Source organism: Dromiciops gliroides, chromosome 2, assembly GCF_019393635.1.
Source record: "Dromiciops gliroides isolate mDroGli1 chromosome 2, mDroGli1.pri, whole genome shotgun sequence".
In the NCBI taxonomy this organism is placed as follows: Eukaryota; Metazoa; Chordata; class Mammalia; order Microbiotheria; family Microbiotheriidae; genus Dromiciops; species Dromiciops gliroides.
Window position 1 is genome coordinate 656,242,401 of NC_057862.1, and position 14,481 is coordinate 656,256,881.

At 41.8% G+C, this 14,481-nt stretch overlaps 1 protein-coding gene across 2 annotated transcripts in view; it reads left to right on the plus strand.

Annotated features, from left to right (window-relative positions):
• Positions 1 to 14,481, plus strand: part of GLG1 (golgi glycoprotein 1) — a 149,962-nt gene that overhangs the window by 103,829 nt on the left and 31,652 nt on the right. For both annotated transcript variants that reach the window (XM_043988573.1, XM_043988574.1), the window contains exons 8-9: positions 536 to 750; positions 9,834 to 9,955. In XM_043988573.1, coding sequence (XP_043844508.1) covers positions 536 to 750; positions 9,834 to 9,955 — 337 coding nt within the window. The remainder of the gene's footprint in view (positions 1 to 535; positions 751 to 9,833; positions 9,956 to 14,481) is intronic.

The following is a 14,481-nucleotide window of genomic DNA, read 5'->3' on the forward strand; positions in this document are numbered from 1 at the left end:
CCCCCCCAGCTCCAAGCTATTTGGCTGATAACTTTGATCAACAGTACCCATGAGCAAAGGTCACTTACTGCATGGCTTGCCCTCAGACGCCTTCTCCTAATGGCCAAGCTTTCCTACAGTAGCTCTCCAGCAGGTGGCGTCATTCCAATCGTTACAGAAGTATGTGATCTAGAGGGAAGGAAAGAACAATAATGAAACCCACAAAACAGTATCCAGAAGCATAAGGTCGTGTTTCATTTAGTGCTAGATAGAAAAGTTATATAGATTAAGTGTCATAGCTGGAAAGGACATTACTGAGGGCTTCATGTTCAAAAATCAAGCCTGATTCTGCAATAGAATATGCTTCTTATGTTAGTACTTGGTGATATTTATGATCATTATGGCTCACATTTACCAGCTGAATTCTAACCAAGTTCAGTTTTAAATCTTAATAATAAAAGTAATTTATGTATTCTGATTACAAGAAGTTTGTACTTCTAATCTTATTCACCTTCCTTAATACTGTGACTTAATCTTTCTCTCTTACATGGTTTAGGTCGACAGGTAAGCAGTGAGTGCCAGGGAGAAATGTTAGATTATCGACGAATGCTGATGGAAGACTTTTCTCTGAGCCCTGAGATTATCTTGAGCTGTAGAGGGGAAATTGAGCACCACTGCTCTGGATTACACCGAAAAGGGCGGACTCTGCACTGTCTGATGAAAGTAGTTCGTGGAGAAAAGGGAAACGTTGGGATGAATTGCCAGCAAGCGGTAAGGAAAGAATTGGTCTGCAATTTTAATGTTACATTTCTGCATCCTTCCTGACCCTGACCCAACATGCAGCCTTCATAGAGTATCTATGAAAGCATATTAATGTGTACTTGGTTCTAAATGTCAAGTCCAGTAACACTGTTTCTCACGAGGGACATGAAATTTACAGATAGAGCATTCATTGAAGTCCATAATCAGCAATAGTGATTTTTACTTAAAGATATAGATGAAAAATATTGTTTTTGATTGTTTTACAGGAAAGGGTAATTTCCTGTGTTTGATATCTTTAAAACCAATAATCAAAGTCAAACCAGTTTCTTGTAAATTGGAAAAGGTCCTCAAACTTGGGAGAATTTGTCTGCATTAATGGTTTTATTGATTGCTTTCATTGAGTCTGAAAGGTTTAGGACAGACAATAGAGGTAATTACTGATTTTTAGGAGTTGTTTCCATTGTTACCACTGCTGATATGCAGTACTGCTACCTCATTTGGTTTCTCAAATCCCTGTCTTTACTGTTAGAAGAAGCCAGCTATGCAAGATAGAACAAAAACTTAACCCACCGACCAGTATTTCTTGCTAGCCTTTTGGCTCTCTCCACTCCACAGGACTTGGATTATTTTGGTATTTTCTAAACAACAAAATTATTCTCAGCATTCTTTATGTGGGAATAGCAACAAATCATTACTTGTCATGAGTTTGTAGGTAGATGAGTAATTACAGGACTGATAATCTATAATTTAGATGGCAAATATCAAGGTCTTTTAGATATAACTCACTCGTATTAACTCTGTGGCCTACGTTTTTTGCTTTTCACCAGATACAGTCTTTTTTTTTTAAAGCAGTTTGGGATGACAGTGGCATCCTTGGGCACTCTGCGTATGAATTAATTTTTCATTACAAGAACCTGAAATTCAAAGGATAGAGTTTAACTATTCTACTCTTGAAAGTCAAAGTACTTCTCAAGAAAACATTAGAAAATTATACTCAGTTCTTGATTTTGAAAATGACATTTTTATTAAAACTTGTATATTATTTTGCTTTTATTTTCGAGCTGTAAACAAAATTTTATGACCTCTTCTACTGAATTGATATAGAAAAAATTGTATACTGCATTTTATTTTTTATCTCCTCCCCATAAAAGTAGCATACTACAATTGACTGTGGCATCAACTACTTTAGAAAATCGGACTCCTTAGCAAGATAGAAATTAGAAAAATAGGAGACGGTTATAATGTATTCTTCCAAAATTCCAAGTCAGACTTATTAGGAAGATGCTTCTGGTTTGAATTTTTCATTGTGATTTCTCACCTGGTAGCCTTGGAACTGTTGGTGAGCTTTTATATGCATTAGTTTAAAATAATTAAATATCAAAGAGAATCAAATATTAAAAAGAATCAATTGAAAATAAACCAAGAGACATTCAGTGTCCCATTATAATAGGGACCAAGGAGAAGAAAAGATTTGCTTTTAGCTAATTTTAAAGCCTGAGCAAATATGAAGCCTTGCTTCTTTTTGGTACTATGATACTTGGGAAAATCAAATGTAAAGTGGGTGATTTGGCTGTAGTAAAAATCTAATAATTTTCCATACCTGTGAAGAAATACTGCTGTTTCCCATTTGGAAATTCCTCTTTTTGAAAGAAATTGTGACTCGACATCAAAGATAACTGCCATCGACTTCCCCCTAGATGTTTATAATAGAAATAATTTCCAAATACAGAGTGACCAGAATTTTAAAATTCTCAGATGACAGAAGTAGTCGGTCCCTTGAACTGATGGCCCAACCCTCTGCTTCTCCCAAAGTATAATTATGATTGCTCTAAGCCTTGTTTATAGTCAGCAAAGAAATTAAAAAGGAGTGGTGCATTTGGAAACCACTAGCCATATTTCAGGAGACTAGCCAGGTGGGAAAGCATTCTCTTTAACCTTCACATTAGGCCCATTTCAGGTGCCCTTAGCCCTTACTTACCCCTTGAAATTCAGTAAGGCAACAAAAGGAATATATTTTCCCTGGCTCTATGCTCCCTTATCAAGCCTTCATCAAGTGCAGAGAGCTGTGCAGAAATGGTTCATTTGGCATGAACTGTTTTTCCCTTCCTTGCTTCTCAGAGATTTTGTTCCTTGGCACAACCAGCTTTCACGTCAAATCTGAAGTCCTTGTCACCCATTTGTACCCCATGTGGTTAACCATTGATTCTAGCTGTTTTCTGTTTACTGAAGATGTGATCTAGTGACCTGCCCATAACTAGTAAGCTCTAAAACATAAGGAAGATTAATATCATTTCCTGGTTATACACCGACCCAGAATACACATTTAATCCTCTTGACTTTCAGCTCAGTCCATTTAGACAAGGACTCTCCAGAGCCAAAGAAAATGACTTCCTGATTTGTTTTCTGTAAACCCTTGAGTGCTCTGCCACATTCCTCACATATATATGAGGGACTAGAGGTGTATTTTCAATCTGGTAGGTAAACAAACCAGCACTCATTCACACACAAGCTGGCCTAGACCAAGGCTTTTGTTGTCTTTCCCTTTTGTCAGTGGCACAGACGTTTTCTCCTCCCCTCCCTTGGCCACAGCTTGTCTGTTATTCACATGTGTTTAACAGACAGCTTTTGTTGGAATGCTAGTGTCCTGTATGGATGCCAGACAGGCTACCTTAGGAAAAAGGTATATTTTGTTACCCTAGAAAGGAAGGAAGGAAATAAGCATTAAACACTTACCAAGGTGTGCTAGGCACTGTGCTAAGCACTTTACAGAAAGTACCTCATTTAATCCTCTCAAAAACCTTGAGAAGTGGGTGCTGTTGTTATCACTCCCATTTTACAGATAGGGAGACTGAAGCAGACAGAGCTTAATGATTTTCCCGGGGTCAGACAGCTAGCAGATGTCCAAAGTCAAATTTGAACTCCAGGCTTCTTGACTCTAGGTCCAGCCTTCTATCTACTGGGCCATCTAGCTAACCCTAAAGACAGCATAACATGATGGATAAAAAGACTCAGAACTGAGACCCTCTGATATATTCTTTGTAACCCTCTGTTAGTTGTTTAAGCTCCTAGTGTGCTAGACAACTCTCTAAAACTCTTAGGTTCCTGGTTCTGACCTCTGACAAATGGAAGAGCCCTTTAAGTACTTCCCTGACACTGGCCCTATATTGGTCTCTTTGTAACATTCTCCTTCCCCAGCCCCTCCAAACCTTGTTCTATCCCCAGGGATAAAGGAAACCAGTCTGACCCCTCCCCCACAGTGATAACCCTTGAAATACTAGAAGACAACTATCCTGTCCCCTCTGGTCTTCTCTTCTCCAGGATAACCAGGCCCAGCTCCTTCAACTGACCCTGAGATGCCATGGGCTGAGGGCCCTTCCCCATCCTGGTTGCCCTCCTCTGGACCCTCTCTAGCTTGTCAGAGCCCCTCTGACAACCTGGTACTCAGAACTGGGCATGGTGCTCTGAGAGAGGCCTGGCAGGGCACAGTCGCCTCCTGACTCCTAAAAGCTGTTGTCCTTCTCAGGGCAGTGCATGATGCCAATAGTGTCACAGCACTGACAGTCACAGCCTGGACTCCACCTCCAACCCAAAACTCTGACATTCCTCATTATACTGCTAATTCATTGAGCTTGGAGTCCACTGATACTTTCAGATCTTTTTTCAGAACAATTATGTACTCATGTCTGCCTCATCTTATTCTTGTAAAGTAGATTTCTTCCCCCCCCCCCCCCAATTTATCTCTATTGAGTTTCATTGTGTTTGATTCAAGGTCTCACTGGTCAGGGTCTCTTTGGATCTAGATTTTGGTTATCTGCTATATTTTCTCTCTCCTACCTTTGAGTCTTTTGCAGAATCGATAGTATACAATGGGTACTCATATCATTGATAACCCAAGGCCAAATACAGATCCTTTAGTACTCCCCTAAAGACCTCCTCCCACCTTGACTTTGAACCAATAATAACTACTCTTTGATTTCTGGCTATCCAACTAATTCTGAGTCTATTACCATCCAATCTATATCCCTCTGTCTTTTTCACTAGGGTACTATCAGAAGCTTTGCTCAATCTAGGTAAACAATGGTCACACAATTTCCCTCATCATCTTATTTAGTAATCTTATCAAAAAAAGAAATGAGATTAGCCCGAAATGACTCATTCCTTTTTTTTTTTTTAGTGAGGTAATTGGGGTTAAGTGACTTGCCCAGGGTCACACAGCTAGTAAGTGTGTTAAATGTCTGAGGCCAGATTTGAACTCAGGTACTCCTGACTCCAGGGCTGGTGCTCTATCCACTGTGCCACCTAGCTGCCCCTCATTCCTTTTTTTTTTAACTCAAAACTTAAACATCAAATACAATGAGCATTTCCATTTATAATAAAACAGAAAAAAAAGATTTATACTTGAAGCTGTGAATCTGTATTATATACAGATTCTTTTCTTTTTATATATGTAATAAATTTAACATGTAAGTTTCCAACCTCTCTTTTTCTGTTATTCCTCCTGGCTTTCCTTCTGTTCTTGTCTGTACATTTTTTAAAATGCTTCAATGACACTTTTTTCTCTTTTGGCAATACTACCTCTGTCCTTTCTTTCCTTCCCCACTCTTAGCATAAAGGGTGGGGAAAAAAGGTTTCTATTAAAAACAACTACCTTTATAACAAATATATACATAGTTAAGAACTTGATAGTCTCCAGAAATGTTTCTCGTGACTTGTTCTTGATGAAGTTGTGCTGGCATTTTGTATTCACTGCTTCTCTTTCTAGATGTTGACTATATCTCTTCCTGTCTGTGTGTCTCCTCCCACACCTTCCCCATTTCTCTTTCCAAACTCTTTTTCTAATTTTCAAGCATTTACTTATTTTTCTATCCCCAAACCTTTCCCCCTTTCCACCCATACCTACCTCCCACTTAGGGGGAAAAAAAATCCTTGGAACAATTAAGTATAGTCAACTTTGCCCCACCCAATCCCATACTGATCATGTCTAAAAATGCATTTCTTATTCTGCATATTACTCCATCACCTCTTTGTCAGGAGGTGGGTATCATTCTTCATTGGGCCTCTACAGTTCATCATTGCATTGATCCGTAATCTCTTTAATGATCCATAATTGAAATCAAGCTCACTGGCCTGTAATTTGTAGATTCTGTTGTCTTGACTAGTTTTGAAAATCAGGATACTTGCTATTCAATCTTGTGATACCTTTCTCATTTCACATATCACTGACAGTGGCTCAGCAATCACATATGATCACATCTGTCAGAGAGGTAGGAGAACTAGGATAGAATAATTTTGTGGAATCCTAGAGAGAAGAGATTATAAGGGAGAAGGGAGTGGTTAACAGTATCAAAGAATATAGAGAGGTCAGTAAGGATGAGGTTTGAGAAAAAGCTATTAGATTTTTTTCAGCTAAGAGATCATTGGTAAAATTGAATAGCCTAGTCAGAAGCTGGAATACAGAGTTGGAATAAGAGAGTGAGACTGGAGAAAGTGGAGACATCGATTATTGATGTCCTACAAAAGTTTAACCAGGAAAGGGAGAGATATGGGATGATAGCTTGTGGGGATGGACAGATCAAATGAGGAATTTTTTTGAGGGTAGAGAGATATGTGTATGTTTACTGGCAGCAGGAAAGCAGCCAACAGATTGTAGGTGAGAGTGAGGATGACAAAGGGAACAATCTGCTGGAGGAGATGAGATGAACTGGGGTCATTTGTTTATGTAAAAAGTGTGTCCAGAAGGTCAGTAGACGACAGCTACCAGAATCTTGATTAGGATAAATATATTTTCAATGAACCGCAAAGAAGTTAGAACTCAGTGATGGTGGTAGAGGGAGAGCTTAGAAGTAGCCATTTGGAGCAAGGAGCATTCCATTTCCCCAAATACCACCACTGAGTCTGGGGTCTGATTGGAAATGGTGGCCAGGGAAGCTGTGTCATCATGAAAGAGATAAAAGAAGGTGGAGGGAGCGGAGCAAGAGAGGAAAAGGTTTAAGATGAAATGTAGTTTTGTTTCTCTTGGGTCAGGCATTCCAGAGAACACATTAGAAGGGGATGTATAGCTTTCCCATAGGCTCCTGGTGGGGTATGGTTGAGGGGGTTGGGAATGAGGGATCAGTTAGGCAAGGGAGAGAAGGGAGTTAGAATAATGACCACCTGGGGTTAAGAATGTGATTGAGAGGGTGTTTTTTTAATCACTGAGGGATGAATTCAGGTATGTTATTTTTATAGGACTATCCCAATCTTCTATGCATATTCTGTTACCTAACCTTGCTTCTTCTATCTTCACTACATTTCTTTTTTTAAATCTAAGCTGGGTTTGTCAGTTCCCTTTCTTTCCACATTCTTCTCTTCAGGCAAATTTTATTTTTCTCCTTGTTGGAATTGTTTCCCTTTGTGTCTTGAGTATTTTATTTGTAAGCTTCTCTCATCCCCCTTAACCTGACTTCCCCTGAAGCATTTTAATCCATAGGATTATCCCCAACTTTTATCTGAACTTTTTGAAATCTGGTTTTTTGTTTACAAAATCTAGTACTAGCATGTTGGTCTATAGCCAGATTTCCCATCCTCTGTCACAAACTGTAGATGAAGTGGTCAGTGTCCTCCCCACACCTCTAAGGTTCCTCTCATCTCCAGCCCAGCAGCCAGTTCTTCCTTGATATTCCTTCACCTTCTGAATGATGAAATTATTGATAAAGCAAATCAAGAAGTTATTAGTGACTCTGCCTTTGGCTGGAAAAAAAGCTCTAGTAGATGATTGATCGAAGTCCCTCATCACTATTATAGTCACTCCTTTGTGCCAGACTTATGGTCTTTTCCCCAAGCTGCCTCCTCTCTTTCCTTACTGTCTGGATGGTCAGTAATAAATTCTAATGGCCAGATCATTTCTGCATTTCCCTCTGTTGATTGCTCTCTAATGTACTTCCTCCTCTGGTTTCTGGACTTCTCCATGAGTATGGTGTTTTTTTTTGGGGGGGGGGCAATGAATGAGGATTAAGTGACTTGCCCAGGGTCACACAGCTAGTAAGTGTCAAGTGTCTGTGGGCAGATTTGAACTCAGGTCCTCCTGAATCTAGGGCTAGTGCTTTATCCACTGCACCACCTAGCTACCCCAAGTGTGCCTTTTTTTTTTTTTAGTGAGGCAATTGGGGTTAAGTGACTTGCCCAAGGTCACACAGCTAGTAAGTGTTAAGTGTCTGAGGCCGGATTTGAACTCAGGTACTCCTGATTCCAGGGCTGGTGCTCTATCCACTGCACCACCTAGCTGCCCCCAAGTATGCCTTCTTAATATGCGGTGCTACCTCGACTCACATCCACTCCCTTAGCCCATGTCCTCTTTCTTCAGAGAGCAACTGCTGTCTCTCTGCCCAGAGCCACATTCCAGGCATGGGTTTCCTTGTACCAAGTCTCCCTTGTAACTGGGAGTTGGAATATCTAGTTCCTCCTGTTTTTTGCCTTAACATTAGTCATTTCTATTTAGACATTTGAAGCCATGAATTTTAGTACTGTTTTCTTCCTGGAAAGTTCTGGATTTCTCAACTCTTTCTCTTCCTTCGTTGTAGCTATCTCTACAATATCTAATTTGGAGGCAAATACGTAGGCAGCATTCTTTGAAAGGGGCATTCCTTCTCTGTCCAAGTAGCTGACATCCCTGTACTTAAAGGCTTAGCTAGAAGTACCATTCTCAGATTCCCCTTTCTTAGCCAGCTCCACACTTCAAATTAAAGTGAAGAGTAAAACACAACCTGTTTCCCCCCAAGGCTTCACAACCATTGGCAACACTTTTTAAGTTCCTTCTGGGACTGTGTGAGTGAGTCACCAGAAGTGAGTAGGTGTCATGTTTTGATGAGTCTCCATAAGATCTCTGTTATGTACATGTTAGGTACATGTCCCATTAACCCGGGTCAGCAAATGGCTCCTTCAGTGACCAGGAAAAAGGAATCACTAGCTCCTGTCATATCTTGGGTTCTTCCTTTGGCCTTCCCTGGAGAAGCTCTTCCCTCATCAGTTCTGGGGCTCTGAAGTCCCTTTTTTGGGAGGACAAGCAGCTTCTTCTTTCTCAGTACATACAGTCCCCTCCTCATCAGGAAGGGTCTGAAGTCTGGTTTTTAAGGTCTAATCATAGAACTGCCCTTTTCCTTCTCTTTTTCTTTTGTATCACTTTTCTATTCACTTTTCTATTCTTGGACATCCTGACACAAAGCTCATGGTCTCCCCTTTTCTACTATAGATTGTTTTTTTGGTATCTCTAGCACTTAGCACAGTGTCTGGCACATAGTTGGTGCTTAATAAATGCTTATTGATCATTGACCCATTTACTTCACATACACAACTTCTTGTTCCTTCTTCCACAACCTTGTCCAATGGAACCTGAAAGTATGGTTCAGACACGACTCAGTCTGTATAGGCAAGGGATCTTCACTGAATCTAAAACAAAAGACTATAGATTCAGAAAGAGACACCAGTCAGAAGAGACTTTGTGGTACCTAGAAGGTAATCAGAATAAGGACATATCATTATAATGTTACAGATTAAAGTTGCAAAGAACTGGAAACAGTAGCTGCCTCATGAATGGAGGAATGTCCAAAAAAAAAAAAAATCCTGCATAGAGATGTAATGGAGTATTACTTGCTATAAAATAAGCAGATAGCAAGCATCCAGAGAGGTGTGGAAAGAGGCACATGAACTGATGCAAAGTCAGGGAAGCTAAAGCGCCGTAACTGCACGCACCAGGACTTGTAGCATGCAGATAAAAGAGCAGCAGCAAGCAGGAAGTGAGCCAGGAAGGCCCAAATCTTCCCCTTTTGGGGGGTGCAGAACACAGTACAGGATGTTAGCCTTGGTCAAGGCATTTGTTAATTTTGCTGAACTGGTTTTTGTATCTCTTTTATTCCTTGTTTGAAGGGCTGGTTCTCTGGGTGGGGAAGAGATCCCTTGGGAAATGAAGGTTGTGAAAAAAACAAAGATAAAATAAAATAAAAGTTTTTTAAAAGGGACATTGAACGTGAATAAGTGAGTGTTAGTCATTGTGTTTGGCATCAATCTGCCCTACTGACTCAGTAACTCTTTTACTTTCTCAAATTACTCTCATCTAGCTTCAAACACTGATTCAAGAAACTGACCCTGGTGCCGATTATCGCATTGACCGAGCTTTGAATGAAGCTTGTGAATCTGTAATACAGACGGCCTGCAAGCACATACGATCTGGAGACCCAATGTAGGTGCCTTCTTCACCACGTACAGTCGCGTTCCATGTAGCAGGCAATCATCTCTCACGTGCCTACTGTACTCTCTGTCTAGACTGTGTACTATACTGTGCTGGCTCCATGAACATCTAAGGACATGAGATAGTAGTCCCTGTTCTCCCAGAACTGAAATTCTCTCGTGGCCATAGAGAAGGGTGTAAAGAACAGCGACGGGACAGTCTAGAGATGGGGCAGCACCAGCAGTGTGGAGGCTTGCTTTAGCAGGTGGGCTTTAAAGTGAGTCTTGAAGGAAGTAGGGAACCCCTTCTTTCCAGAAGAGGGTAAGAAGGTCAGTTTAGCCAGAGGGTAAAATGATATTAAGGATATTGGTGCAATGGAAGACTGGAATGTTACATTAAGGCCAAGTTGTGAAGGGATTTAAAAGCTTTCGACTCTTTAAAAGGAGTTTGGGGTCATAGAAGCAGTAGGGAGCCACTGTAGGTTATTGAATGAGAGGGGAGTAATGGGTCACTTTGTTCACTCTCTTGAGAATGGAATAGATACTTGGAGGGTGGGCAAGATTTGAGACAGAGAAACGTTAGGAGGCTTTTGCAGTAATCTAAGTGAGAAGTGATAAGCATATGAATTAATGGTAACCATGTTAGTAGTAGGAAAAGATCTGATTTAGTGCTTGAAGTGGCCTTAAAGACCATTGAGTTCTGTGCCTTCGTTTTAAAGTAAAGAAACTGAGGTGCTGAAAGATCAAATGAAAGGGATAGTGAACCTAGAACCAGAAGGCCCTGATAGGGGAGTCCCGCTGTCTTCCCCTGCTGGCACCCATATTACCAGACTCTGGTTTTTGAACAGAAATAGTGTTCGGTAGAAGGTGACCAAGGACAATACCTCTTCCTAAGACACGGTTTTGTTCTTTTTGGAGATGCTTCAATTGCTAAGCCAAGGGGCAGAGCCCAATCTCCATGTGACCCCCCCCTCTACGAAATCCATTCATGCCACCCTGCCCCCCCACACCCAAGGAGTGTGGCAGTGATGGCCCCAGCCTGTTGCACCCCACAGCATTACCCCAAGAATAAGGCAGAGCATCGTCCTGAGGGGCACCGTGCGGTGACACAGAGGCTTTCCAAAAGGTTGGCTGCTAAACACTAGTTCTCAAAGATTGACCTAAAGTAGGTGAGAGTATGGGATGATCTTGGGGCATTGGGGGATGAAGAGAAGAAAAGGGCTCTCAGAGCTATTGACCTCCATGTTCACAGTATAGTCTGAGGCAAAGTCCTCAGTTGGAGGAAGGAGGAGGAGGTGTAGAAAGTTTCAGGAAAACAGAGGTGTTAAAATATCCTTGGTGGAGAGTGGGTTAGGACAGAGAGATTAGACTAAGTCTGTATGTGGCCCACAGGGTTCCTTAGGTATAGTTTAGTGGCCCCCATTTCTATTTGAGTTTTATTTAGAATTTTATTCTTTTTCCCCAAGTTACATGTAAAAAAAAAATTAACAGCAATTTTTTTAAACTTTGTGTTCCAAATTCTCTTCCTCCCTCCCTCCACCCCCCACCCCACCCCCTTAGGAACTCAAACTTTGTTGTTATTGTTTCGGGGCAGTGAGGGTTAAGTGACTTGCCCAGGGTCACACAGCTAGTAAGTATCAAGTGTCTGAGGCCAGATTTGAACTCAGGTCCTCCTGAATCCAGGGCTACTGCTTTATCCACTGGGCCACCTAGCTGCCCCCAAACACAAGCAATTCAATATGTTTCCGTTTGAGTTTGATACCACTGGGTTAGCTAGTGGAGGAGTCAAAGGATTTTCTTGCTGTGGTGAAGCCCAGTTGAAGTTAAATAACCTCCATTTGTGGTGTGCTCAGTTGGGTGACTTGCTCCCACTCTCTTCAGAAGGATGTGAGGAGTGGAGGAGGCTGATTGTATGGGGAAGGATGTGAGAGCAGAGGACAGTGAAGCATTAGACTACCTCCCTCTGGGCCCAGTCAAGTCAGAGCAGAGTTATTTGTCTGAGAAAACACCGATGGGGGTGGAGAGGTCACAAGGAGAAGGAAGATTGGTTGAAGGGAGGGGGCTAACACATTGGGAGAGATGGAATCGTAGGTTATAACCAGACAGAGACCTTTCAGAGTTTTTGATTAAGGAAGTGGCATGCTTGTGGTTGGAGGTGGAGTCCAGGCTGTGACTGTCAGTGCTGTGACACTATTGGCGTCATGCACTGCCCTGAGAAGGACAACAGCTTTTAGGAGTCAGGAGGCGACTGTGCCCTGCCAGGCCTCTCTCAGAGCACCATGCCCAGTTCTGAGTACCAGGTTGTCAGAGGGGCTCTGACAAGCTAGAGAGGGTCCAGAGGAGGGCAACCAGGTTGGGGAAGGGCCCTCAGCCCATGGCATCTCAGGGTCAGTTGAAGGAGCTGGGCCTGGTTATCCTGGAGAAGATCAGAGGGGGCAGGATAGTTGTCTTCTAGTATTTCAATGGTTATCACTGTGGGGGAGGGGTCAGACTGGTTTCCTTTATCCCTGGGGGCAGAGCCAGGCTTGGAAAGGTCCAAGGAAGGAGAATGTTACAAGCGATATAGGCTCAGTGTCAGGAAAAGTGTCCCAGAGGGGAATGGCCTGCTTTGACAAGGGGCCAGTGCTCCCTTTGGAGGTCTCCAAGCAGAGGCTGGAGACAGCCACTTTCTAGGTGCGATGTGACAAAAAGGTCTTTTGTTTGTGGGTTGAACTAGATTTCCCCTGTGTTCCCTGTTGTCATCTCTCAAATTCTGTGATTCCTCTGTTGACCTAGGTTGAGTAGAGGAGTAGGCCATAAGATTTTTTTTTTTTGAGGCAGTTGCGGTTAAGTGACTTGCCCAGGGTCACACAGGTAGTAAGTGTCAAGTGTCTGAGGCTGGATTTGAACTCAGGTCCTCCTGAATCTAGGGCCGGTGCTCTATCCACTGTACCGCCTAGCTGCCCAGCCGTAAGATTTTTTTGTTTGTTCTTGTTTTTTTGCTTTGCTGGCCATAAGATTTTAAAGTGAATTCTAAGTCTGGAAATCTAAGTTACTTGGATGATTTGGGAATGAGGAAGTTTTAAAATCTGTAACTGAATTTACATCAACATTTGTTCAAACTAGTTTTGGAAATGAGATCTGAACACTTTGGTCCACTGTGATTTATGTAAGGTGCTGAATTTGAAATCTGGGGACCTGGGATTGGATCCCAGCTCTGCTCCTTAACTAACTTTATGACTGTGAGTAAGTCACTTAACTCTCAGTTTCATTTTCCTCATCTGTAAAATGAAGAGGTTAGGCCAAATGGTTCTTTTATCCTTCCCAGCTCTTCATCTATTATCCTGTTGTGTATAGGAGACCTAGGTCATATCTGATCAACCATGGTGAAATGAAGAAATAAATGAAAAAACATTTTTTAGGCACTGTGCTAAGTGCTGAGGACATGAATACAAAAGTGAGATAGTTCTTACCATCAAGGAGCTTACACATATAACACATATGGGTGCTGATCAGACAGGAGGCATGGCCTCAGATGTCACAGCAATGGTGAATTGAGTCATAGGACAATTAATTAGGGGATTTTTCCCAAAGCAGGAGGTTGAGAACTGGGGGAAGGGAGAGGAATTTTGAGGGAAGATCACCATCCTAGGTGTCTGGTTGGCATGTCTGGGGCTAGCCATTTAAAGTGTGGGGCTCACTGAGTTTAGCCCAGCTTCTGGGTTGGAGATTCCAACGTGAGTGTGAATCCAGCTTTGCACTTAGGATAAGTGTGACAAGGTACTTATCTCCTTCGAGGCCTAGATCCTGTGATTCTTTAAATGATCACAAATAGTGCTAAATCAGACCACTGAGTGAGCAATCAAGGAAATGAATGAAGAAAAAACCTCATAGGATAGTATGCCCTGACTCTGTTTTCTTGAGCTCCCTTGTTGATCAAATTAGGCAGTATTTCCAACCAATAGACAGTTATGTGTTGTGTACTTCTATCCAAAGAGTAGAAATTGTCAGAATTTGGATGAGAGGAAAAGAGTCAGTGTTCACACTATTTAGAGAATGTGTAGTCTAGTTGAGCCCTTAGAAGGATGAAATCAGCTTCAGGTTACTATAGTATATACAAGTATTGGAGTTAATTGTACACATGACAGCATAATGAAAGGAGTTCGAGTAAAGAAAGGCAAAGGAAGTCTCCTCTCAAGTGTAAATTCCTACTTGTCCTGGGAAAGTAGCCAAGTAGTTGTTTCCAAAGCTACACGGAAAAGTCTGACTAGTTCATGAACTCGCTCATTTTTCCTACTCCGTACCACAGAAACTTTTTTCATCTTTTCCTCTGATCCAGTCTCTGGAGCAAAGGGGACCCTTTCCCTTCCCAAGATCAACCTTCTACTTATGCTCTTGTTCTCATCCCCTCCTGCCTCCTTGAGGCCTTGACCCCTTCTCGTCATGTTCTCTCATCTTCCCTCTCTTTCTGCTGACTTCATTCTGCTGTCCTTAAATATGCCTGAGCTTCTCACTTCCATATGTGTAATTTAAGATTCTAAATGTAGATTCTAATGTGTT